Below are 27152 nucleotides of genomic sequence, written 5' to 3' on the forward strand. Positions count from 1 at the left end.
GAGGCTGCACCTAGAGTGCTGTATTCACTTTTGGGCCCCTCTGTACAAGGAGGACATTGAGACCCTATAAACGTGTCCAGAGAAGGGCTACGAAGCTGGTGAAGGTCCTAGAGCACAAGTCCTCTGAGGAGGAGCTGAGGGAACTGGGGGGGGTTACCGTGGAGAAGAGGAGGCTCAGGGGAGACCTTATGGGACACTGGTGGCCGGGTGATGGTCAGATGCTCCTGCAGGTCTCTTCCACCCTTAAGGCTGCTGTGCCTCTAAGCCCCTGGTTGCGGTGTCCCAGCAGCAGCACGGGCTGCCAGCCCTCTGCGGCTGTCCCAAGCCTTTGGGGACAATCAGGAAAGGCCCCAGGAGGCAATTCGGGAACTGCGGCTCCCCCCTGCGTGCTGCCCCGGGGTTGTACCCCCAACCCACCCGGAGGGGCTCACCCCCTGCCCGCATTTCCCCCGCCGCCTCCTTCCGCTTCCCGTTGCGGGGCGCAGGCTCCGCCTCGGCCTGGGCGCAGGCGCGGGGCCGGGCAGGGCAGAGGCGATCCGAGCCGTGCGGGGCCGTTCCGAGCCGGGCCATGCCGCTGCCGGGGCCGGTGAGCCTGCGGGAGCTGCTGCTGGCGGCCGCGGCCGGCGCCGAGGGGAGCGGAGGGGCGGCGGCGGCGGCTGCGGGGCCGGGGCCGGGGCCGGCTCCTTCGTCCCCCGGCGAGGAGGAGGTGTGCGTGGTCGGCATCTTCGGGAAGACCGCGCTGCAGCTGTGCTCCGAGAAGGCGGCCCTGGTGAGCACCGTGTGCGACCGGCAGGTCTTCCCCCTCTTCGAGCCGGCTGACCCCGAGGAGGCTGGAGATGCTGCTGGGACGGAGAGCGAGCCGGCGGCCAAGGACTACAACGATCTGCAGGCGTATTACAGCCAGGAGAGCAGGGTGCTCTACCTGGTGCTCACCTCCATCTGCGACACGCCGCAGCTGCTGAAGGCCTGCGGGGACCTGGCGGCTGCAGAGAGCAGGGAGAGCGCGGCCGGAGGCCCCGGGCCGCTGCCCCACGCCGAGGCTCATGAGTTCTGGAAGCACCAGGAGAAGCTGCACTGCCTGAGCCTCCTCTACCTCTTCTCCGTCTGCCATATCCTGCTGCTGGTGCACCCCACCTGCTCCTTCGACATCACCTACGACCGCGTCTTCCGGGCGCTGGACGGGCTGCGGCAGAAGGTGCTGCCCTCCCTGAAGGCTGCCATTAAGGACTGCCCGGTCGGCAAGGAGTGGAAGCTGAACTGCAGGCCCTGCCCGCCGCGCCTCCTCTTCCTCTTCCAGCTCAACGGGGCCCTGAAGGTGGATCCCCCCCCGAGCAGGGGCCAGGACCCCTGCGGCCACCTGGAAAAGCCGCCCCCCAAGAAGCACTCCCCCAAGAGGAGGTTGCAGCACGCCTTGGAGGATCAGATCTACCGCATCTTCCGCAAGAGCAGGGTGCTGACCAACCAGAGCATCAACTGCCTCTTCACCGTGCCTGCCAACCAGGCCTTCGTGTACATCGTGGCTGGGGGGGCCCAGGACGGCGAGGATCCCGTGGCCATGCTGCTCGATCAGCTCAGGAGCAACTGCACCATGAGGGAGACGGACTCGCTGCTGGCTCCCACGCTGTCGGGACCCAGGAGGTACCAGATGATGCGCCACGGCAGGCAGCAGCTGTCCTTCTACGCGGAGAGCAGCAGCAGCAGCTCCAGCTCCTCTGGGCAGCTGGTGGACTGCACCCTCAAGGAGTTCTTGTGGCAGCACGTGGAGCTGGTGCTCAGCAAGAAGGGCTTTGACGACAGCGTGGGGAGGAACCCGCAGCCCTCTCACTTTGAGCTCCCGACCTACCAGAAGTGGGTCGCTGCGGCTTTGAAGCTGTACGAAGTGACCATCGAAGGCAAAGACGACGACCCGACTTCTCTCACCGGGGAACTGAGCTCCAAAATCATGGGCAGCATCAAAGTCTTGGAAGGCTATTTAGACATAGACACCAAATTCTCTGAAAACCGTTGCCAGAAAGCCCTCCCCATGGCCCACAGCGCCTATCAGTCCAACCTGCCCCACAACTACACCATGACGGTGCACAAGAACCAGCTGGCGCAGGCCCTGCGCGTGTACAGCCAGCACGCGCGTGGCCCGGCCTTCCACAAGTACGCCATGCAGCTTAACGAGGACTGTTACAAGTTCTGGAGCAACGGGCACCAGCTGTGCGAGGAGCGCAGCCTAACTGACCAGCACTGCGTGCACAAGTTTCATCTGCTCCCAAAAGCAGGTAAAGAAGCTCGGTTGGGATTGATTCTCGTGGTTTAATTTCGTGCCTGTTTTAAAATGTCTCAGGGTAAGAGCACCAGCTCTTGCGTGTTTATGGAAGGTGAAAGCATGGGAAGGATGTGGATACTGAAGCTTGGCACCGCTAAAGCTTCATCTTCCTTGAGCGTCATTAATTGCAGCAGAGCTGTTGTGCAGGTTGCTTCGGTGTTGCCCCTGCTGAGATGCCCACTCACAGCCAGGAGGGACCATTCTGATTTGGAATGGCACCACCACCCCGCTTATATTGAGCAATGTTTAGGAACACATTTGCTGTTAGTAGTAACTTTGATTCTGTATTGCTGATTGAAGGAGATACACTGGAGTTCTTCTAACGAGATACAGAACTGAAAAAAAATATCTCCAGGAAAGTAAAAGTGCCCACCACCTCCTTCTTTCTAATAGTTTGACTGAGTTCAGTCAAGGGATAGAAACTGAAATAGGTATTGCAGGCTGAAGAAGTATTTATGCCTTTTAGGAAGCTTCTAAAAGCAAGGCAGATTCAGTTGAGCAGTAAAATCTACACTGGAACTTAGTATAAAAAGCGGGAAAGAGAGAAGGAGATGCTGATAAATAATTTTATGTACATGTATAGCAAGGAGGAGGCAGTGGATGAAGGGAACCAAAGAATCTCTTGAATTAGTGGCTAATTTGGGGATTGTTTGATTTCCCTTTCAGGTGAGAAGCCAGAAGCAGACAGAAATCCTCCAATCCTGTACCACAACAGCCGGGCTCGTTCCACTGGTGCCTGCAACTGTGGAAGGAAACAAGCTCCTCGGGACGACCCCTTTGATATCAAAGCAGCAAATTATGACTTTTACCAGGTAACTACTGAGCCTCTATTTTTGCTTCAAGCAGTGCTTTTGCTTCATCAGCAAAATCTGTATTCTGAAGTGGCCACAGATAAGTTTCCTCTTAACTTTATCAAGTCGTAAAAGTTGCTTGAGGAAGAGATTCTTGGGAGCAGGAATTCTGTGCGTGATGGGCTGTGTGGGCAATTTCAGCCCATACCACTCTGTGCTGACAGGAGCATCTTCGTGTGTAGTGGTTCCCGTGAATTTGAAGCCCATTGTGTGTGGGCTGTACTTCCACTGCCCCTTTGATTCTCACAGTCTGCACACCTCTTGAACCCTACTTGGACCTGCTGCATGCTGTGGCTCCGAACTCACTTGTGCCAGAGACAAATTAGAAAGTTAATTTTCTTTTTCTGCATTTTCTTTTTCATAGCTTCTGGAAGAAAAATGCTGTGGGAAACTGGAGCACATCAATTTTCCTGTGTTTCAGCCAAGTACTCCTGATCCGGCACCTGCTAGGGACGAGTCCTCGCCTGCTCCTCCGGAAGGCGAGATCGAGAAACTAAAAGAAAAAGAACCTCAGACTCAGGGAGAAAGCACAGGTCTGAGCTTGGCCCTCAGCCTGGGTCAGTCGACGGGCAGCTTGGGCACGTACCCGCCTGACGCCCAGGCTGGAGGGGACAATGCTGAAAGCCACGGGCAGAGTGGGGACTCCAAAAGTGAGAAAAGGCCGAGCCTGGTAGATCGTCAGGCATCCACTGTCGAGTACCTCCCTGGGATGCTCCATTCCAACTGCCCCAAGGGCCTTTTGCCCAAATTCTCCAGTTGGTCTCTGGTGAAGCTGGGGCCTGCTAAGGCTTATAACTTCCACACGGGCCTAGACCAACAAGGCTTTATCCCGGGAACAAACTATTTAATGCCTTGGGACATTGTCATCAGGACGAGAACTGAAGACGAAGGAGATTTAGATACCAACTCTTGGCCTGCACCTAACAAGGCTGTCCCTGCGAAAAGAAGCTCAGTTGTGATGGGAAGAGGGAGACGGAGAGATGACATCGCTCGAGCTTTTGTAGGATTTGAATACGAAGATGCACGTGGCAGGAGGTTCATGTGTTCAGGACCCGATAAGGTCATGAAGGTGATGGGCGGGGGGCCGAAGGAATCCGCCATCAAAGCCCTCAATTCCGACATGCCGCTCTACATCCTGTCGTCGACTCAGGGACGAGGGCTCAAGCCACATTACGCCCAGTTCATGAGACTCTTTGTGGTGGTTCCAGATGCTCCACTGCAAATAACGCTAACGCCTCAGGTAAGAAATGGAAAAGGGAATCTGGTCACTGCAGAGAGAAGCTTGAGCGTTACAGGACTGGAAGGCACAAAGGTGATAGGCAAAGGGTGTCAGCGGGGTGCTACAAGGAGCTCCTTCCAACACCAAAAAAATTCAGTCAAGTTCTCCAAAGTGGTAGTTGGAAAAAGCACCCAACATATCTGGTTTGTAAACAGGTGTTTTTTAAAACTTCAAGATTGGCTTATGCCAGCTTTACACTTCGTATAAAGTAAGTTTTTAAAAATATTTATTTTATCAAGAATGAATTAATAACATTTGCTCAGATTGGGAAAAAATGTAATTTTTTTAAAAAAAGATGACCAGTGAGCAATGACTGTGGAAGAATTAAATTAATGATTTTAAAAGTCATAGAGAAAAGCAGTGATTCATTGCTGATATTTGTTATCATTATTTGTTACCATTTGAATTTAGGAGGTGAAAAAGTGTTTTTTTCCCCTGACTTGGATGTTGTTTTTTTTTCCCAATTTCAAGTGTATATCAAAGAAATGGAGAAAAAACTCCATTTATGCTTTTTTTTTTTTTTTTTTAAGGCTGTAACATCTGGGCAGGTGTATCATCCCTCAATTACTGCTATATGAAATAGCGTGTACAGAGGTGGTCATTATTTGTTAGAATATGGCAAGAAATCATATCGGTGCTCACTGCATGGTATTGTCACTGAGTAAGAGTCAGTACTGAATGCATTCCATATGAGTGGTGGGAGGGGAAGCAGTTTTGGAACATCTTGCAGCCCTTTGAGCTGTTCGAGAAGTGCTACACGCTCCTTAATATCGAATCACAAAACAATAGAATTGGCTTCTTTTATGGAAAACCTTCAACTACTCAGATATGAACCTGTTTCTTCCAGAAGTTAAAGGAAGAATACTGACTGAAATGTGACTCCCAATGCCAAAATTCCACCAGTATTATAAAAACATGCAATTTAGTGCAGCAGTTAGTTTTGTTCTTGTCCTCCTGCCTCACTAATCTCTGAGGTTTTGTGTGTGAAAACTGTCAGCCATCTTACTCCCTAGGGAGCGTTTCAATTTATCTTTTTAGAGGAGAGTGGGATGAAGTGGAAGAAAATTAATGCCATTAGCAATCTATCACGTTATTGTTTGGAACTGAGGCAAGAATTGAAGGTTTTATTTATGCTGATCCTTCTTTTTCTGTTCCCAGGTTACATCTATATCACACTTTACGACTCCTAAGGGTGTGTTTTTAGTTGGAAAATCTGTTAGGCTGTGCATTGTAGGTTCCACACGTCAGTTGCTCATATGAATAAGGCTTTCTCAATCTTCTGATATGAATTATACATGACCTATATTAGATGTTGCTGAAATCCTTCAGCACATGGGTTTGGGTAACGGTTCAGGCACATCTGTGCTACAGTACTGGAAATCCCCTGTTAACGCAGTGTTGCGTGCGTCAGAGGGGCATGGCTTGTGTTTGTGTTGAGGTTTTACCAATGACAGCCACATCTGCAGCCGTAAATTCAGCATCTTGTCAATGGTAGAAGTGGGATCTTGTGGATGGCTCATGGTAGTGGCACAGTGGTGTCCTGGGATGTGCTGAAGTGGGTAAGATCTTGACTGTAGGTGAGACTTAGACACTTAACAGACTTCCTTGGATTCAGTCGGCTCTTAAGTTTTTATTCTAATGATGTTTAATTATCTACCCATGTCCTTTTTGTTTTCAGGTTCAGCCAGGGCCACCACCTTGCCCTGTATTTTACCCTGAGAAACAGGAAATAACCCTTCCAGCTGATGGACTCTGGGTGCTTAGATTTCCTTATGCATACGTGACAGAACGTGGACCCTGCTTTCCTCCAAAAGAAAGCCAACAATTAATGAGTTACAAAGTTCTTCGAGGAATACTGAAAGCGATTACACAGTAAGAATTGTTCTGGTAGAGTGATTTTAGTTTAAAAAGACTGTCTTCAACCTAAATTATGGTTTTTGATTCGTGTTTGTTACCTAACAGTTATCACTGTGATCTAGTGAACCCCACTGTATTTCACTGGAACACATTTTGGAAATAGATATCAAAGTGGAGAAGGGAATCCAAGAAAAAAAAATGTAAGTCTTCTGTTAATTCAATTTTTGTATGTAAAAAAATAAAAGCTGGTTATCATGCTGAGCCTGTATTATTACGTTCCAATGATAATGCTTTTCCCCATTGTGTCTTTCTATGCAGTTATTTAGGAATACTTAAAAATGACCATTGCCTGAAATCAAGACTTTCCCGTGTTATATTGAGACAACGATAAGCAAAATCTCTTCTCTTTTTCTAAACAAGCTATTTGTCTGCAAAGAATTGATGCTTTTAATGTGTTGATGTGAGAAATTGTTCACTTTTGGTCTTGTTTAAAAAAATAATTACAGTTCTGATTTATATTACTAGCATAGCCAGAAACTGCTTGTTTCTATACTAAGTTGAAATATTTTATGGCATTTGTATTCATAGATCAGATTTTGTTAAAAAGCTGACCTAAATTCATGCTTTGGAATGACAGATCTCTTCGGAAACTAAACCTGCTGGTAAATTTGTGAAAATTAAAGCACTGGGAGTTTGGTCAATATAAGCAACTGCAGCTTAAGTTGTCAGGAGAGCTTGACTCGTGATTAAACAGACTTCGGGTTGCTAAAAGGAAGCTTTTGGCCTCGTGTGAGTCTCAAATTATGGGAGTTCCGGTAATTATGTGACTATCCTAAAGAGGCATGACAAGATGCTTAAATTGGCAGAGCTTTGCAAATCTCTGTGACGAGAAATTAGTCGTGGAAAGTCAACTCCAAACTTTTTGTCGAGGTAAGATGTATTATTGCTAGGCGGCCGTATCCTGAGACCTAATTTAATTTCCAGAATATTTGTCTTTAATGAGACTGCACGCTAAATTTAATTTGCCAGCTTGTAATAATAATTGCACCACCTGACCGGACTCGAGACCTGGTTTCTGCTCCGCTGATGCGCGGAAAACACCTCCCTCTGCCTGCTGAGAAGACAATCCTCCCCCCAACCCTCCTTAACCAATTAAATTGGCTGCTCCAGCACGGAAATAAAATAAAAAGCACTACAGCGAGCCAAACGGGGGCAAAGCGAAAGGGGCGACAGCCGCCAGCGGTTACAAACCGCCCGCGGGGGGCAAAATCACCTCAGGGAAGGGCGGGAAGGGCCCGGGACCCCCGCGCCTGCGCACGGGGCCCGCTGCCGGCCCGGGGGCGGAGGGCGGGCGGTGCGGCTGCGCGGCCGTTCCTCAGCCGTTCCCTCAGCGGCTGCCTCGCCTCAGCCGCTCCCTCAGCGCCTCCGCCTCGTCGCTTTTGCCGGCTGCGGGCAGCGAAGCGGCTTTCCCTGCCGCAGGATGTCGGCCACTCTCTACCTGCTGTCCACGCTGGGGGGTTACGTCCTCACCTCGGCGCTTCTCCTCAAGTGCCCGGGGCTCCTCCACCGGCCCAAGAGGCAGCGGTTCCGCTGCCGGCACATCTCCCACCGCGGCGGTGAGTGAGGGAAAGGGGAGCGGGGCCCCGCCGGGGGGAGGCTGCGACCGCCGAGGGGTTCCCCTCACGCTCGGGCTGCCTTTAAACCTCCCTGCGGTAGCCTAATTTTAGGTGCCACCTGCTGACCGGTGCTCGATTTCAAAGCCGAAGTCATCTCCCCCTCAGAACGCGTCGCCCGCAATCAGCTCGTTTTGCGTCGCTCTTCGTGGTTTTCCTCTCAGCCGGGGGTTTGCTTTCTTCCTAGGGATTCTACGTTAACGATAGCTTTGTTCCTAGCGAGATGCTGCCCGCCGCTTAGCTCAGGTGTGAAACATCTGTGATCCGCCGTCCTGCCTCTGCCCGCCCGTCTGCTTTGCCCTCTGGTGTCAGGAGAAATGCTGCTCTTGCTGCCCTTGCTGCTGGAGACAGCTCCAGCTTCAGTGCTGTGGTAAATCCAAGCCCATTTTGTGAGTCTTGGCCCCTCTGTGTGCCTTCCTCCATGGCCTGGTGGGTAGGCTGGTTGCTTCTATATAAAATAGCCAAAAGGTGCTTCTAAAGTTTTTTCTAGCTTCTTTACGTATTTGGAGGAAAAAATGGAGCAAATTCTATTCTATTCTATGTCCTGTTCCCTGCTGCCCCTTGCAGCTCATGGAAATACTGTCAATCGATTTTCTAGTAAGCATTTTGCTCTAGATTGTGTGGAAGATGTGACGGATGCTCAGTTTAAATGTTGGTTCTAGTGCCAGTTAATGCAGTGTTTGATCACAGGTCTAGTCAGTTGTCCTTAGCTACTATCTCTGCCTTGAATTATTCAAATGCAAAAATTAGAGCTGATCTCCTCAAGCTCTTACTACGTGGATTTCTTTTAGTTGGTTTATGAGATAGATTAGCCTTCGTTATAACTCATAGACTTATGTATAGCATAAACGCTCCTTTTGGTTTGGAATATGCATATTAGCTGTTACTTACCAGGGCTTTTCATTCCACAAAGGTTCTTAACTTTGAATGTTACCTGCTTGTTAATTTGCAAGCTGTTTCAAAGTTGCGGATGACTTTGTAGGAACTTGGTGTGACCTTAATCTTCTTTTGTTCTCACTTCTTTGCAATGACCTTAGTTAAGATATACAGCCCTAAGCCTCAAATGCAGGCGTTTAGGCCAGTTGCACTAAGCACCATTAGAACGGTAGAAAAGCCTTACTTAAGGGGAGGATTATTATTCATTAGGCGTTCAGAGACAAAGTCCGAGGTCTTCAAATTGCTCCTGTCTGCAGGTATAGGGAGAAGTACACCCAGGGTAGAAGTACATTCCTTAAACAACTCAGCAGCCTTTTACTCACTGGGTACTATGAGACTGAAGATCACTTACGTTTCACCCTGTGTAGTGTTTATCTTGTAACTTAAATTCCTGTGGGACTTAGGTGCTCATCTGGCTTTAGTCATGCTGTAGCTTCAGATGCAGTGTCAGGTTTCCTATTGCATTACTCCGGTGAAGTTAGGAGCTCGAGGTAACACTTAATTTGTTTGTCTTGGTCCTCCCCAAGATAAACCTCTGCACGTGAAGCTTTGTAAGTCTGCGGGGCTTGGTTTTCCTTCTGTTTTCATGCAGGAATTTTCTTATCTCAGGTTATAGCTCCTCTGTGGAAGTATCCCTGAATTATTTCTTTACTCCTGCATAGTTTTAAAATTGCTCATGTCTGAGAATTATAAAGATTTATTGGTACTCTGTGCTAGAGTCCTATGTCAATTCCAGCTGTGTGGATTGCAGAGCCTTTGACCTGGGGTAGCATTCTCGGACATAAGTGTGTATATTCAGCTTGTCCGAGATTTTTACAGAATTAAAGAATAGTTGAGGTTGGAAGGGACCTTAGGAGATTGTCATGTCTTGACGTCCCTGTTCAGAGCAAGGCTACCTACAGCAGGTCGATCAGGACCCAGTTTTGGGGACATCCAAGGATGGAGACTATAGCCTCTCTGGGCAACCTGTTCCAATGTTCGATCGCTCTTAGAATAAAATTTTTTTTTTCTTCTCATGTTTAACCTGAATTTCCAGGATTTCAGCTTGTTCCCATTGCCTCTCATCCTCTCAGTGTGCAGCACTGAGTAGTCTGGCTCAGTCATCTTTACTCCCTCCCATCAGGTATTTATTTATACGTGGTGATAAGATCTCCCCTGAACTCCTCTAGGCAAAATAATCCAGTGCTCTCCGCCAAGAATCTCTCTGATTCTTGCATGCAAGAATCTCTCATCCCTGAATTTTCACAGCCTTTCTCTGGACTCGCTCCAGTAGATCCATGTCTTTCTTGTACTGTGGAGCCCTGAGCTGAACACCGTGCTCCAGCCATGGTCTCATTCTTCCTAGTGGTGGTCACTGCTTGCACAGCGGGGGACACCCCAGAATTTGTAAGGGTTGTTTTCTTGAGCCACTGGTTGGCTGATTCCTACGTGTCTCACAGGGGTGCTTTCAAAGCTTGTTTGTTGTAGTTCCCTTTCCTGAATGTGGTTTGTGAAACCCATGTTGCTGATTTGCAGCTCCCGTTTCAGCTCATCTCTAAACTTTTTTTCCTCATTTCCCCAAAACACAAGTCAGGCTTTTTGTTACCAACTGCTTTGACTCACCACGCCTACCTCCCTAACACGCAACTTGTTACTGCAGTCATTTAAAGTTTTAATTTTGTAAATTTCTGCCAGAAATGTTAGGATAATGTTTTGATCACTTTTTCCCCCCCTTTATTGTAGTTCAGGATGTGTGGGCTGTACACACAACCGACAAGTTACCTAAAACTTAAAACTAAAGTTAGCTGCAATAAAAAATAATCATTCAGGTCTTACGCAGGTTTTTCCTGTCTGTTAGGCAATCATCGGAAGTATTTGATGAGATTCTCTTGCTCTCTTTTATCCCTAGGTCATTTCTGCCACTCAGCCTATTCCTAATTCTGCAATCAAACTTCATAAATTGGTGAAGGTCTAATCACAGAAGTTGCTGTGGATTTTACCATCTTGGTTTATGTTAAACCACAGAGGTTTTGTCATTTTGATTCAAAGTCAGTTAAGCCTTTGTAAGCTTACCAATGCAAGCTAACCTGATAAAAACAATATTAAATTGCCAGTTGTGTGTGCACAGAATTGCGTTACTTTAATTAAATAGCTAAACACAGCGTTAGATAAGTGTGTAATGGTGAAGCCTCCTTAATAGGCCAGGCCTTATTGGAGCTTCTGTAATTGTTGTTTACAAAGCCTGGCATTCGTCACTGCAAAGAGCAGTTGGATATCCTCATCGTTCCATGTATCTTCCTGAAGTTGTTTTGCGTTTCGGTTTAGAGTATTGCATGTTTGCCAAGGCGGGAAGAAGGCACAACCTTTTCCAGTCCCTCACCAGGCTGATTTTTAAAGATTTTTGCGTAGAGAATGATGGCTTCTGAGTTGCAGAGTTTATTCCTGCCTGAGAGAAAAAATAATTTGCTTGTCTTTTAGTAGTTGTGTTTCATTCCTGCTGTATGAGACCTCTCTTTGCTGGCAGCATCAGTCTCTACTGACAGAGCTGCACCACTTCAGGAGGCCTCCTTGGACTGAAAAAGGTTGTCACCTCTTTGACTGTCAACTGGGTTACGTGTTCAGGGAATAGCAGCTTCAGTCTTCTCCCCGCAGCCCTTGTCACCTTCCCTTTTACTCCTCTCAGTAGCTCTGAAGTAGACCTTACGCATAATGCCCTTACTGTGCCCGCAGAGCATGTTGTCTTAGCCAAATCACAATGCTTTTAAGGAAAAACAGGACACCCAAAAGCTGGTAAAATAAACACTTCAGTTTGCATATTCAAAGTATTATACAAATCAAAGATAACTTTTTTTTTTTTTTAATTGTTTAACCTTGACAAAGTCCTTTCTCTTGGGTCTCTCCAGTGGGTCAGCAGCAGCTGGGATTTCTGGCTTCAGCTTCATACTCATTCTCCCAAATATTTATTCAAAATATGTACATCTTTAATCCATTAATTTTGTATTTATTTCCTCTGGGATTGAGGGAAGGAGAAGGATTTAGTTCGTATTCTATTTTTTGTTATTTTTAGGTGCTGGAGAGAATCTGGAGAACACGATGGCAGCCTTTCACCAGTGAGTACAAACGGAACCAATAACACCTGCTCCTGTGGTGTTGTCATGTTGTTAATGAGTGAAGTAATCACAAAAAGGTCGGGCTTCCATCAGTTGTTTGGGTTACAGTGTCCTATTTCTAAAAGTCATCTCTCCTTTGAATGACTACTATGGATTGCTAAACATTACTCCAATTTAAACATGAAGACATTGGGAAACCACAAACTATGATTTATACATGGTAATGTAGTAGACTGGAGTTTGCAAATAAAACTCTTGAGGCCACCTCCTCCTCTAAGTAATTAAACACAGAACAATATTACTTCCATGTCTAATGGAGGTTGAATCTGCCAATTTGTCATTATAAAGCTATTTTTCTAACTAATATCATAGACTTTTTTTTTTTCCTAGATAAATTGATATTTCTCGAGGTATTTCAGATCACGGTCTGTACCAGTGTGCTAATTAGTTTACAAGGCTGGATTTCAGGTGGTAGGATGAACTTGCTGACTGCTGTTACAGCTGTAAGCACCTCTCTTAGATTCTCCACAGATTCCTGGAATTCAGTTCCCTCCTCTTCAAAGGTTAATCACTTGTTTTCAGGGAGTATTGTGACTGAAGTCTTAATGTTAACAAACTTTTAATATACTACCCATTAAGTTATTAAAAATGTTTGTGTTATGTTTTTTTTTTTAACCTCATACACATACTTTGTTTGAACAATGTGTGAAAGCCTCTTAGGTAGGGCTTTAAAATTGAGTTGGTACTGGAAAGCCTTTTAAGCCTTCAGCATTTAAGAAGCAATAAATTCTATTAGTGTTCCCAAAAACATTTGAAAAAGCAGCATATCTAAAATTCCAGCTGCCGAAGAGTAGTGACCAAATTATGTGGGCTACTCTTTGTTCTTGTTTTTTTGTTTGTGTGTTGTTTCTTTAAAATTTCTTTTGTGTAAGTAGCCTCATCAGTTTGCACGCTTCCTTGCAGGCTGAGTAGTGCCAGCTTTCCCGACCAAACAGTGCTATTGAAAGTACTGCGGTATTTTCTATCTCCATGGAAGCTTAGCATAGCTTTCTGTTTCATTCCTGCTGGCCTGCCTCTTTTCAGCTCTCCTACTACACTTTCCAGAAAGTGTTTCTTTTTCAACCATTTCTGAATTTTGATTTAGTATCGTACTGGCTTTATATGCAGAGGGCTCTTAAGAAGAAAAGTTGTAGCACAACTTATTTTTATTTCATTCTCAGAGGTAGGCTGTAGTACTTATGGTAAGGACTGCACTAGGAGTCAGATTGTTTTGTGATAATTACAGGCGTCTGTCTGTTTCTCTTCTGACCATTTTAATCATTTTACAGCCGTGGTGTAACAAATGCACTGAGGTCCACTTTTTAAACTGATCACAACTGCCAATAGCAAAGTCCAGTTACTTGTTTTGAGATTGTTGTGGCTGAACGATAAAGGCATATTCTGCAGAAAGCAGAGTCAGCAGTTACCTTGCATTAGACAATGGAGAGAGTTCTGGCTTCCCTGCAAAGGGCTGAAGGCTTTGTCCTTCTCACCCTCTCACTGCCATCTCCACTAGTAAGCTAGCAAAAGGATTTGGGTAGAAAACCGGTGATCCACATGATGAAAAATCATCTGGATTGGCTCAGATGGCTGGTATAAACCAATTTGTAACCCATCAGATTTTGTGTGAAGCCAAATAGGGTGTGCCTGAACGAGTTGTTTCTGCAGGTTCTGGCAGGAAGGCATATTTGACCATTGATGTCGTTGAATCCAAAAGAGAATTCTTGTCTGGAATATGTGACCTGTCCCCTTGGTTCCGTAGTAACGAAACTATTGGCAAGCAGGTAGCTTTATGTATGCTATTTGCACTGAAGGGATTGTGGAATATTTAATATTGTTGCATGATGACAAAGAAATGGCTCTAGTATGGAAACAAAGTGTTTGGGGGGGGATGTAGGGGAGAAAACCTTTGTTGGTAACTTCCAGTTCTGTATCAGCGTAACTTAACAAATATTCCTGAAAGCAATTATCAGCTCTTTGTACCAAAACTGGTATTTTTTGTTTGCCTGATAGATAAAACATTCTCCAGATTTCTTGGGTTGTAATCATGTTACGCTACACTTAAATGCTTCTGCAGTGGTTTTAGATTGTAGAATAATTCTTTTTAAACTAAAGGAGCCATCTGTAGAGTCTTAAAGGATTTGGAGATCTGGCATAAAAGATGTTCTCTTATTTTGTTTACAAGTTTAATTGTCCCTAGTGCAAAGGTAGTTTAACATTGTCTTGACGGGAAGCTGCTAAGTAAACTCTCCAGACATTTCTCTTATCTTACTGTATTTACATTTATGATCATACTGGGCTTAAAGAGAAAGGTTTAAACGCTACAGTTACAGCAATAAGTGTATGTTGTTAGCTTAGTATTTATAAACTCTGTACATTTTGCTACTTTAGGCCTTGCCTAAGGCATTATTTTTGGAGGTAAGGCATTTCTTAAATATTTCCTGGTATTTCCTATTGCTTGAAAGCAGTTGGAGTTAAACAAGCAAAGAGCTCTACCATCCTAATTTGCAACTATGAGTCTGCTTGACAACTGGAGTTCTGGTGCAGTTGGATCAGAACACATTTCACTCCAGATGTTCTCCAGACTGAGCCTTCTCTGCAGCACCCTAGGTCTTTTAGATTAGTACAGAACTGCAGAACAAACTGATCTATAGCTGGAAAAACTCAGCACTTTAAGGAAGCTTCTTAACAGCAGGCTAGTGGTAAGAGCCTGGCAAATGCTCAAATTTGTTAACAAGGCAAGTAGTTGTTCTCCTTTATCCATTCAGCATCAGTCATGAACTTTTTAAACAGTAATATTTCTAATAAATGTGGACGGTTAAATGGTAATACATGGTGCTACGTGGGGATGGCCTCTACAAACTTGGCACATCTCCTGCAGTATAGCTGGAGATGCTTTTCATCGGGAGGAAGGGTTGCACAGAACGGGCTGCCTAATAGGATTTTTATTTTCCTCCTAATTAGTGGCACCGGAAAACAGTTAACAAAGTGCTTTAATTTGACAATCCCCCTCCTGAACGTTATCCCAGCTGGACCAGAGATTGTGCTAAATGCTTATGGGGGGATGTTCTTTTTTTTTTTGTTCCTGCACTTGTAAATGTTTATGGCACGCCTGTACTTCAGCAGTCAATAAAGCCTTTTTCTTAAGGAAAAGGCTGTACTCACAGATACTAAAGATTTGCTCAGAAAGAGCAGCCCGGTTTTTTAAAGGAAGTGTTCAAAATTCAGGCTGAGACATTCAGCTATCCACTAGAGTGATACCTTCCGAGTACCTTTCTAATGAAATGAGTGATTTGCTTCTCATTAGAGGAAAGCTTTTTTTTTTTTCTCCTAGGAGGTTTATTGTAGTTTTTTTCATCAGTGTTACTACCACTTTCTGCTTTCTTTACCTCTTTTCTTATTAGTTAAGCTTTTATAGGGTAAACTTGGGATTGGATTAGGACTTTACAAAGTGTCTTGGAACATGACTAGCTAATTCAGCAGCATTTGAAAAATATAAGCAGCTGTTTTAATGACTTTTATTATTTTTTCATCGAATTATTTTAAGAATATGTAGTTTTGCTAGCTGAAAAAGCCCAAAACGTGAACGTCCCATTGGTAATGTACTGAGCCTTCCATTCCTGACTAACTTAGAGGAAGTAAAAAAGGCGTTCCTATCCTTGTCGTGTTGTTTATGCTTACTACATAATTGTTCTTTTTAACAAGCTCTTGTCTTCTCGGGATAAATGTGCTGATACTGATGAGCATCACACTCAACATTATGAAACAATTAAAAAGAAAAATGAAAATGAAAAAGAAGTAGATTTCTCAGTATTGAGGCGGTAGGCTACAACAGACAGAAGTGTCACTCCATCTCTGTGGAAGGCAGAGCCAAGGCTCCCAAGTCCAAATCCCGTTTCTGATTCATAGTGCTTTGTTTATTCTTGCATCAGCTTTCTGCTGCAACAGAATTATTTGTTTCTTGCTTGGCAGTAAGGTTGTGAGGATGCGTTGCATCATAAAGCATCTAAAGCACTTTCTGTGGGGTTAGTTCAGTTGAATAACACATACCTGGTACGTTTGGACCTGTACAAAATACACGTGTGGTTCAAGGCAGACTTCTTTGCTTCCAGTGCAGTTAATATAGGAACAGACATGTTGGAGCTGGATTGTCACCTGACGAAGGATGAGCAAGTGGTTGTGTCCCATGATGAGAACCTGAAGAGATCAACTGGAGTCGATGTCAATATATCTGACCTCAAATACTCTGTAAGTTGAAGAAAATGTGTTTAGAACTGTGTTTATAGAATGGCTGGGGTGGGCAGGAAGGGGGTGTGCGCTTAGTATCCAAAACCTGAGGAAAGGATTCATCTAGTCTGCCAAAAAAACATGAACTAGGCTCTCAATGTAGTCAAGGGATAAAAACAGGCACACTTCTAGAGGCTGATTAACTCCATCCAACTGCAGTGTGGATGAATAGCTCTCTGGAGGCGGGCCTGTTTTGCCATACCGGTGACAAAGGAAGCTTAGTCAAGAGCTCCTTCTCCTATGACTGGCTTTTTAATGGGCAAAGCTGGTAGAGGAATCCTACCTGCACTGACAGTTTTAAAAGCCTGTTTTGCAGAACTGGCTTTCCATTGATATGTAAGTGGAATTCTCAGAACTTTGAGACTGGTATCTGGAAACATCTTGCCTTATTCAGCTGCAGGTAATGCCAGTTCAAAAATGCCGAATAGTTCAACTATGAATGAACATTACACTTGCAAAATCACTTTTTAGGCAAGAGATAAAAAAAAAAAAAAAAAAAAAAAAAATGAGTTTTGTCTTTACAGTTAAATTGCATCCCTTATGAATGACATGTTTTTGGACTTTTTCAAGATAAGTCATGATTATATCCTTGCATTTAGTCTTCTTTTCTTTTTTTTTCCTCTTTATTTTTCAGGAACTTCCACCATATCTCTGCAAATTGGATGTCACATTTCAGAAAGGTAAGTTTTTGTCTTTTACTGTTTCAGTGCACAGTTACAGTAACTAATATCCATGTGACAATTTCTTCTTTTGGCAAAGGGAATAGAAAAGTGTGTATTTGCATCTATCAGTATCTGGGTAAGAGAAATGTTAAGTATCTAGAGAAGAGAAGTGACAAAATATATTGTAGCTTTAGAAACTAAAATACATACTTTTTTTATACTGGTTGACAGTGACTAAATCTAAGATGTAAGATATCTTTTTCCAAGTAAACATCTCAGTTGTTTGCTTGTCTAGGTCTTGCAGCTGCTTTCTAGCTCCCCTGTGACCTCCTCAGAGGGTGGTGATTAAAAATCTGTTGTCCAAAAACAGAGAAAGCAAAGGCAATTTTTTTACAATTCAAATGCCCTTGTGGTGGTTCACTCTGAGCTTGAATATGAGATGTCAGATAAAACAGATATTTGCAGAGGGAGAATTAAAAGAGTATAGTAGTTACTGTATGTATGACTTAAAGATCAGTATAAATATTGCTGAAAGAGGAAAACCTCAAAAAAGATCAACCTGCTTTCTTCTGAAAACTGTGATTCTTGGGACTGCAATGTAAATAAAGTGTGCAAAAAAGTTTCAAAATTGAAAAATACTTAAAAATGCACCAAGTTGAGCTCCACAATATGTTATTTTCACACATATACATCTTTTGTTTATGTATAGTAATACAGAGAGCCACAAGCAATTTCAAGCACTAACATTTTTGTATTTTGCCACCTGTTCCCTTTACATAGTATGCTTCTCCAGTACATTTTCCTAGAAGGAAAAGTTTTTCTCATTTGGTCTTATTTCATATTAATCTCATTGCATTTGGTGTGTGGTAACTGAGTCCGTGTTGGCTAGTTCAGGATTTTAATAATGCCTGCACTTCTGCTGTTGCAAAATTACAACTGAATTTCACATAGTTTGACCCCAAATGTGAAAATGGCTCCATACGTTTTCATTACGGAAGTGAGCTTGCCATAATTAACTACAGCTATCCAAGTGAAGTTGGTGGATTTTTTGTTTGTTTTTATTTCCAAAATGTGCTAATTCTAGGAATCGTGTTATTTTTTTCTTTTAAGATGACAAATGCTTTGACATCTCAGCTTTTATCTACAGTATATTTATAAAAGGTCACAGCAGTGACAACTGTCTTTTTTCCCCAGAATGTCACTGTGAGGGAAAAGATAACCGTATTCCTCTCCTGGAAGAGGTGTTTGAGGCATTTCCACAAACTCCTGTCAACATTGACATCAAAGTGAACAACAATGTGTTGATCAAAAAGGTACATGAAAAGATGTGCTTAAATGAGACTGAATGTCATGGGATGTTGAAATTCCAAAAGAAAAGAAGTTTTTGGAGTTGATAGCGGTCTGAACCACTCAGGTCTGTGTTCTTGGGGAGCTTTGTCCTTCATGAGTTAGATTTTGCACCACATATGAAGTAATGCAGAACAAAGAGATCTAGTGCAGGATGTTTAGTGAACAGCTCTTTACTGACCTTTTATCTCAGCATAAAACTAATGATGAAATGCCAAACTGCTAGAAACATCTTTGTTGTGTACTTCATATGAAGGGTCTTCTTGTGGACCGTTGCCTACAAATGCAGCATGGAAACATGATGTAATTGTAATGATCAGTGCTTATGATGGAAGAGGAAACCTGCTTTCCATGAGATACTGTTTTGGCATCCAGTTTTTCTTGTAGGCGTAGTGATACTGCCTTTTATCTGTTGTCCTGAACACAAAGCAACATAATCAGTTTAAAATGGGAGATTGTGTAGAAGAATTATCTTTTCTATAATGACTTACACACTCGAAAATTAGCAAGTAGAGATTCAGTTAAGCTATTCCGCACATAATATTCAATGAATACATGTTAGGTTTCTTTTTGTTGTTGTTCTATATTGCAGGTTTCAGAGCTGGTGAGTCAGTATAAACGAGAGCATTTGACGGTATGGGGGAATGTCAATTACGAGGTTGTATCAAAGTGTCTTAAGGAGGTAAGAATGGATACAGCTGAGCTTTGTTCTTGCGTGCTTGTTACTGTGTGATGTGTACAGAAAAGCACCCTGTAAATCAAGATCAAGTGAGTTATGCCAGACTTTTAGTTATGATCAGAAATTTTGCACTTAATTTATTGTAACAGTGTAGTAAGCAGAATGGAGTCAAGCACAATTAACAGTCATATATTCTGCAATAAAACATTTTAAGGAATAAAGCATAATCACATTTTATATTTGTTTTGTAATATATGGGGACTTACATTTCTATGCCAGGACCTCCTAGTGCCAGTATTGCACATCATTCATCTGGTATGAAAGCAATTTTAGAAGGATTGCTTATTATGTATTTCTTTTTATTAAAATAGTGGATGTGGGTATCAGTTGCCACACACTTATATATATTGGTATGAAGCTGTTTTACAGCTATAAATTCTATTCCTTTTTGTGCTATGAAATTGTACAATTTAGAATTAAATGAAAGCTATGCTTAGTCCAAGGGAGTTATGCAGATGAGTGAAACTGATATAGTTAAGACTACAGATACTGTACTGATTTATCTGTGCTCTGAAACAGGACAACACTTTGCTACCTGCACAACAGTTGCATTTGTTCATTAATGCTTGAATGTTTTGATTCATAGACCAGCTTCTTCTAAAATTTGTTGTGGAGCAAGCTGATGTAATACCAAACCGTAGCAAGCTCTTTATCAAAGCACAGCTTGGTCTTTTTGGTAATATGAGTCAAAGCTAAAATGCTGCGTGGTATTGCGCAGTCTGAATTGTCAGGTCACAGAAGCGGTACTGGAGACTACTGAGACTTCACCTTTTCAGGTTACTGTTCCCCTTCAAATTGTGTAAAAGTTGGATTACGAGTTACCAGAAAGAGTAATTTAATTTCAGTGGCATGCATAACGTAGACACTTGGCTGTTTAATTTTTAGGTGTGAGTGCTAAAATTTAAACAAGTATCATTAACATATTTAAAATATATTTTAAACAAGATGAGTAAATTCAATTGCAACAAATTCAACAATCTGCCAAGATAAATTAGAAGCTTTCTCTCCTGGTTCCTGCAGAATGCTGATATTCCCATCATCTTCTGTTTGCAACGTGTCCTCCTGCTTCTTGGCCTGTTCTACACTGGTCTGCTGCCGTTCATTCCTTTCAAGGAAGAATTCTTGGAAATTCCTATGCCTTCCATCATCCTCAAGTGAGTTAGAGCTGGTTGGTGGGTGCTACACTAAAACGGTAGATAAACTATTGCATGATAGCGCCAACCTGAGCATCAATTGAGTCGCTGACCTCAGGCTGAATAAAGACTGAAATAAAATGTTTCTAAGGGAAATGCACTGCCCAAGTAGATAGGTAGATAATGATCTAGTACTTTCTGAAGGAGCTGTATCAAAATTTATGATAAGGGATTAAAGTTATCTTGGAAGTATTAATTTTTTTGGGGATCTGGAGAAATATGAGTCCCAACCATTAACGTTTTCATTTCATGAAAAAGTTAAGGGGTATTAAGGCCTATTTGAGTAACTGGCTTAAGTTAGGAGTCTATTCTTCTTGGTGATAGTTTGACCGCATCATGTTAAAAGTATTTTAGTAATGCCTCTCTTTCAGAGCTAGAATTCAGTCAGTCCACTTGTGTCCTTGGTGGAAGGTGGAAGGGTAGATTATAAAGCGTATGCTTATCATTCTTCATGGTTCTTTTTTTCACAGGAAAATCTGAATATTTCAATCTGTGCTCTGGTAATTTTTTTTCTTCTTCAACAGGCTGAAAGAACCACAGAAGATGTCAAGAAGCCAGAAATTTATTATCTGGCTAGCTGACACGTAAGATTTTAATCTTATTAAATTTTTAATCATGTTTTGTTTATACATCGACAATTGGCTTAAGCAACTAAGAGTAATTTATTGCTACAACTACTTGATAAGTTATGATTTCTTCAGTTTCTTTTAGCATTTTTGTCAGTGCAGCATAAATCATGTTCAAATCTTTCATTGATGTTCCTGTACATCTATTTATTTGTACACTGAAATATACTGAGGCATAGTAGCAGTGGGGAATATTCCAGTTTGACCTAAAATAGTTCTTGAATACTCTGTTTAGTTTCTGTTGTGTAGTAGCTTTCATTTCTTCTAGTGGGAAGGATAAATTATTCTGAAAGCAGAGGGATTGATTCATTGGCCATTGTTCAAGGGTATCTGTACGAGGAAGGAGGTGCCCACTGAATTTGTTTTTCAGGAGAGTTGATATAAATATCTGTAGCTAATGCAAATTTCTAGATATGTTCGTTAGGCAGTCTTGAGTTGTTTAAACTACATTTCCTGTAGTTTAAATCCCTTTATTGTAGAAAGCATTGAATCTAAATGTTCTGTGGAAAAAATTGTTACAGAAGGTCAACGGATGTTGAGAATTTTCTTGAACAAATATTTTTTTTCTCCTTTTTGCAGACTGCTAATGAGGAAAGCTCTTTTTGACCACCTCACTGCTCGGGGCATTCAGGTATAGTGTGGCAAAACTAAAGCAAATCTCCTTTTGATCTAGTGAGAATTTGAACCAGCTGGGTATGGCCTTAAGATGAGTTCATGTTCTCTGCCAGAATTAATTTGCCTATGTAGTTCATTTAAAACAAATGTATTTCTTAATCTTAATCTTCTGTTATCAAAACACTTGGTAGCATCCAATTAGAATAATCTTTTACAAAAATCTACCTAGCTTTTCACTATTGATGGAATTTGTTAATTTTTAGATTTGTTTACGAAGTGTAGGCAGCATGTATTCAGAAGTACAAGTCTGTTCTGTTACTAGCATTGCAAATTTCTTTTTGGTTCCTAAACAGTAGCTTCTGCTGTTACAGTTGCAGTCCTTTAGTTTCAAAGGAAGAGTTATAGGTTTGGAAAAAGGTTTAAAAAACTTAAATCCCGTTAAGACTTTTTTTCACTTAAAACTTCAGCCTGCAAATTTTTGAAACTGCTTACCTGTTTGGAGCTGCCTTTTTTTTTTTTTTTTTTGTTGTTGTTGTGTGTGTGTGTGTCTGTCTTTGGCATTGCAGTCTAATTGTTTTAAATATATGTGGCATCATCTCTGTCACACATGAAACAATTTAGGTCAACAGTCACTTTTTTTTTTTTAAGGATTTCCTGTATTAATGTATTTTTTCTCTTCCATACTGCAGGTGTATATTTGGGTACTGAATGAAGAACAAGAATACAAGAGGGCATTTGATCTTGGAGCAACTGGAGTCATGACAGACTATCCAACAAAGCTCAAGGAGTTTTTACACAATTATCCAGCGTAAGGGAAGAAAAACAAGGAAGACCTTGCAGAATAGATTCAGCCAAGGAATGTCATCAAAAAAAAAAATGAGCAATGTACGCAAATCATTTTGTTTGAAAGATATAGCTGGGTGATCCTTGACCTTGTTGTCAGGTTGCTACATAATGTAAAGGTTGTCTATTTATTTTAAAACTTTAATTGCATAGTTTACGTTTGTAAATAGATCATTTAGCAAAGGTGCACTTCACTAATAGTTATGGTTAAGAAGAAAGTTGCTGGATAGGATACCTGTAGATAATAAGTGTAATTTTACCTGTCACACTGTCACGAGTGTTCCTAAGCAGATGTAAAGACATGTCAATTACTCCAGTTATATTCTAGTGTGCAGAAACTAAAGAACTCTTGAAAGTGTACCCTTGTGTATATATTGCTTGTGTTGCTTTTAATTTTCAGATAACTTGTAGAGCAAAAATGAAAATGCAGAGGAGAAATAGCAGAATCTGTGGATGGCCAGTTAGTTTAGCCTGTGAAGTGTAGTCAGTAAAGACAGTCACTTGGTCAGTGAAGATTTTCTTAGCTATTCTTACTGATCAGAACACTGAGCATGAGTTGTGGCTGTATTTAGACGCCTTTTTGATGTGACAGTAATACTGTGACTTACTGGTCAAGCTCTAGGTACAGCATTTAAGCCAGCTTCTGGGCTTGATGCTGAGTTCCAGTGCAAAGCTGTAGGTTTGCCCCTGGTTCTGACCTGCCTGTCAGGCTGCCATGGCGTGGCAGTAGCCAGCCTCCCAGAAAGGAGAATTACACTTAATATAGATTACACTTACTTTGAAATAGTCTTTTCATGGAAGAAACCAATGTTTTAGAAGTCTTTTGCACTTTAATAGTTTTAACATCTGTTGGCTTGATAAATGGGAAGTTGTTTTCAGGGTGAGGGACCAAAGAAGACTTTGTTTGGTCAGGAGTTTTAGGAACAACGTAAGGTTCATTTCAAATGAATTCACCCAAATCAGATTCATGTATGTACTTAAAACGGGAGCAGGTGTCATTCTAGGATGTGTGTAAGTTTTAGTCCTTTCTCTCCACAAAAGTACACTCAATATTCCTGAAGTTTATGGGCATGGATGCAGGATTAACTTCAGCAGCAAAAGCCAGGAATCCCTAAGTATTATGGAATGGGGTTGGAAAGGAATGTATTTCTGGAAGCTGAACACTGTTCTGTCACTGTGAACAGATGCTATGTGTGTGTCAGACAGATTTGAGCCTGCAATGCCTGTGTGTTTTGGTGTTATGCTAGTGTTAAGGTTTTTCAGAAAGAATTTAACTATTTTAGCTTAATTAATCACAATGATGTATTCACAAAACTCGGTCGTTTAATCATCAGATACTGCTGGAACAAAACTATTGTTTAGTGATGATATCATCTACTTCTCATTCAATAATGAGAATGAGGATCTCATTCAATAATAAGCCAGAAACAAAAGTATATTAACTGCAAGATATACTCCTTACTATCAAATTTTTAAAGTAATTAACTTTTTGCCCTTGCTTGCTCAGATTTGGAAGGGCTCTTGTCTCACTTCAGGGAGACAAGACGCCATGCCATACCTGTAATCATGGAGCATCTTTGTTATTTCATTATGCCTGTTTGTGTTAGAATGTCAAGTCCATCTGGATGGATAATCACATTTGTGTGATGTCCGTTTAAGGGAAGGGAAATTCCTTCCTATATTTTTTCTACTCAGTTTTTTTGCTATCAAATTTCCAACACACACACCTTCGTAAAGATGCAAATGTAACTCTGGTTTCAGAGAACACTACTAAATACCACTTTGTTAAAAGTTCTTTTAGGCTAGGAAAAGCTGAATCTTAGAGTGCTACTCTTGATTTCTGGACTTGATGTCTCAAGGGACACATGATGACTTAGCTTCTCTCTCAAATTTTCCTCATCACTGCCTAAGTAAGCTATTTTGTTTTATATTTTATTGAATGACAAAACACTTATTAAAATATGGACTTAATTTTATTATTTCATTATAGTCTTCTGACAATTTCACTCTAGCAGTGGTGTTGGAAACTTCTGCCGTCAAAGATGCTCAGCACGTTCTTCAACCACTAGTCTTCCTATGTCTGATGTAGCTTTTGACTGTGCTGTTCACATATCACCTCTCTGATAAATCTACTACTTAATATCTGAAATTTGAGTAAGTCAAGCTACGTGGGAGGGAGGGTCTCGGTGCTGGAAAACTGACCAATTTATTCAGTCACCCATTTGAATTCCAGTACAAGAGCTAAAATTTAATCTTATGAGACAGATAATGTAAGGATGAAGCCATGAATCTGAGTACCCATGCACAGGGTTTGGGCCGTGATAACTGTTTGTAACAAAACAATGTGGAATTGAGGGAATTGTAGAATGTTTATTCTATCAAATCATTATTTTGAATATTCCAGAACATGCTGTGTGATTTTTTTTCTTATTAAACCCTTTGTACAGAAAAGCACTTGTTGATCTTGCACAGCTGTCCAGGGGGATGTTCAGTTAATCCCTCTCTCCAAGGAGAGATTTTTTTTTTTCCTTTGGGTAATTTTAACTCTAAATATTGTTTAACACTTACTGTGTTCTCAATCCTGTTGCAAATACTTTATGTATGAAGGATGATGCATGTATTCCATGCACTTTTAATTTGCAGAAAATGCTGTGGACCTCTCTAGCTCAAAATCTATGAAGTGACTTTTTTCTTTTCTTGTAAAGAAAGATTGATGCTCTTGAAATGTGACATGTTCAAACATCTTTGCTCATAAAAGATCTAAACCTAAATACTACTTTCTTGTGACTTCTTTGCCTGAAAGGATAGTTTCTGAGGTTACTATTTATAGCATTGTAAACTTCAAAGTTTTGATGGTGGTCTTTTATGTGGATAGGGTTGCTCAAAAGATGGGGACATCTTAAATGCTCTGAACTTTCTCGAATTTTTTGGCAATTATGTTGATTTCCTCATAGTAATTATAGCATCTGCAGCTAAACGAAACCTGCAGGGGATTTAAACATGCCTTTGCCATGAGTAAACGAGCTCTTAGCTAAAACTTTTGAAGTCAATTCCTATTTGATTTATCTTTGGTTCATTTTAAGATAGAAAGTAGTCTGTGTATGCAATGCTAGAAAACATTGTAGAGAATTTGCTTGTTCAATACTGCAGTGTGTGCTGTTGCTTCCAAACAAAGGTGTGCCTGCAGAAGAGGCATGGCATGCTTCAAAGAGCACAGCCTGTCTGTGCATCTGCAAATTCAGATAGTCAAAATGTAAGATCAGAGAAGAGCAGGAAAGTGTACACGTTATGTACTAAACTCTTGAAACCGTACTATATGCGTTTCATTTTGAAGCAGACAAGTCTTGTGTAATATTGGTAGAGGAAGCTAAAAGGGTGTTCTCTAGTACCTTAGCTGTAACTGAATGCCAAGACCAGCATGGCAAGAGAGCTGACCCTGTGCGTGTGTTCTTGCCATCAGCATTTCTACATTTAAAGATTCTGCCTGCTTGTCTGGGACTGTAGCACCTTAACTTAAAAATAGGGTCTGTATTTCTGCATGGATGAAAACAGAAAGTTGAAATAAGCCAACAAATGCTTATTTTAAGAATGCTTTGAGATTTATTATATATGCTAGTGGTTCGGGTAGCCATGCTCAATAGCAGCTGTGTAAGTGTGAGAGCGTTGGCCTGTGCTTCGTAATTCAGTGTGAAAGTGGTTGTCAGCAGCAGAGCTGCTTTTTAGATATCATGGTCCTTAATTCCTGAGCACAGCATTGCATGCCTAAATAAATACCAGCTTTTATGGTTGGGAGACAGGTCCTCTTTTTTTTTTTTTTTTTTTTTTTTTTTTAGACTTAGTGATCAGTGGCCCAGTTCTGGCTGTACTCTAAGATTGTATGCGTGCATTTTTAACACCATATCTGAAATGAACAGGGAAATGCAAAGGGTCAGTTTTCTGTGCATGTAAAATCCAGTACCAGAGCAACTGGGCTGAGGCTGAAGTGAGAGCCTTTATTGTAGAAGGGCTTGATCTACATTTTTTATTTGGTTAAACATCATTTTCTTTGGTCTCTGTTGAAATGTTAAATACCTGGAAAATCAGACTTAATTTTCCAAATGACCTTGCTGTGGCCCTTAAATTGTTCTGAAATCCCCTTTTGTAATGGCTTTGGGATGCTTTTGTTCTAGTAAACTGTGTCCCTCACAGTGAGTCATTTCCATGTTCACTTCTGTAGAAGACTTATGCAAAAAATTGTGATCAACAGATTATGGAGTATAAAAAGCCTTTGACAGGTGACAGATACCTGCTTCTGAATTGGCAGCAGCAAGCTAGCAGTGTTTTGAATAAGTTCATGCTACCAGATAACCATTTGTGGCAAGTCTCTGTGTGGTGTTGTATTGTCCTTTGTTAGGTGATGCTCTGCCATAAATACGGCACTCTGATACCAACGGGCTTTTTCTCACGATCAGCAGGTTAATGTTTCCGCCAGTTCTAGAGGTAAAACTCCAGCTTTCTTTCTGGATTGCCATTAAATTACATTTAATACTAGGTTTTAAGGTCAAGTGTAATTTTAAAGCCTTGAGGCTTTGTATTAGCTAAGAGAGGCGAAGTAGGGTTTTGTATGTAACAGTATTTAGTAACCTTTTGAAGATTTTGGTAGCTGATATTTCCACAATTGATCTAGGCAGTAGTTTATTTATAAGCAAACAGTCTAAACCAGAAGGAAACCAAAACAGGGAACTGGAAAACATTGAACGAGTTTTCACATCCGTCCTGCTACATATGTATGTCTTTCAGCATGGAAAACATCAGTCAGTGAT

At 41.9% G+C, this 27152-nt stretch overlaps 2 protein-coding genes across 3 annotated transcripts; both read left to right on the top strand.

The window, feature by feature from the left end:
• The first annotated feature begins 519 nt into the window (after positions 1 to 519).
• On the top strand, positions 520 to 7062 carry SMG8 (SMG8 nonsense mediated mRNA decay factor). 2 transcript variants are annotated; one of them, XM_082776598.1, is made up of 5 exons: positions 520 to 2267; positions 2981 to 3126; positions 3530 to 4405; positions 6123 to 6316; positions 6407 to 7062. In XM_082776598.1, the coding sequence occupies exons 1-5, from the start codon at positions 569 to 571 to the stop codon at positions 6462 to 6464; spliced, it is 2973 nt and encodes a 990-aa protein (XP_082632724.1). In that variant the 5' UTR covers positions 520 to 568; the 3' UTR covers positions 6465 to 7062. The 2 variants fall into 2 exon arrangements, with proteins under 2 accessions (XP_082632724.1, XP_082632725.1); XM_082776599.1 differs by having other exon boundaries at positions 6123 to 7062.
• A 600-nt stretch (positions 7063 to 7662) lies between these two features.
• GDPD1 (glycerophosphodiester phosphodiesterase domain containing 1) lies at positions 7663 to 25221 on the top strand. Its single transcript, XM_082776645.1, has 10 exons — positions 7663 to 7917; positions 11957 to 11999; positions 16151 to 16286; positions 16960 to 17005; positions 18182 to 18300; positions 18927 to 19016; positions 20094 to 20227; positions 20791 to 20850; positions 21472 to 21523; positions 22197 to 25221. The coding sequence occupies exons 1-10, from the start codon at positions 7782 to 7784 to the stop codon at positions 22317 to 22319; spliced, it is 939 nt and encodes a 312-aa protein (XP_082632771.1). The 5' UTR covers positions 7663 to 7781; the 3' UTR covers positions 22320 to 25221.
• Positions 25222 to 27152: the final 1931 nt, after the last annotated feature.

This window comes from Aythya marila, assembly GCF_965140915.1.
Source record: "Aythya marila genome assembly, chromosome: 20".
Lineage (NCBI taxonomy): Eukaryota > Metazoa > Chordata > Aves > Anseriformes > Anatidae > Aythya > Aythya marila.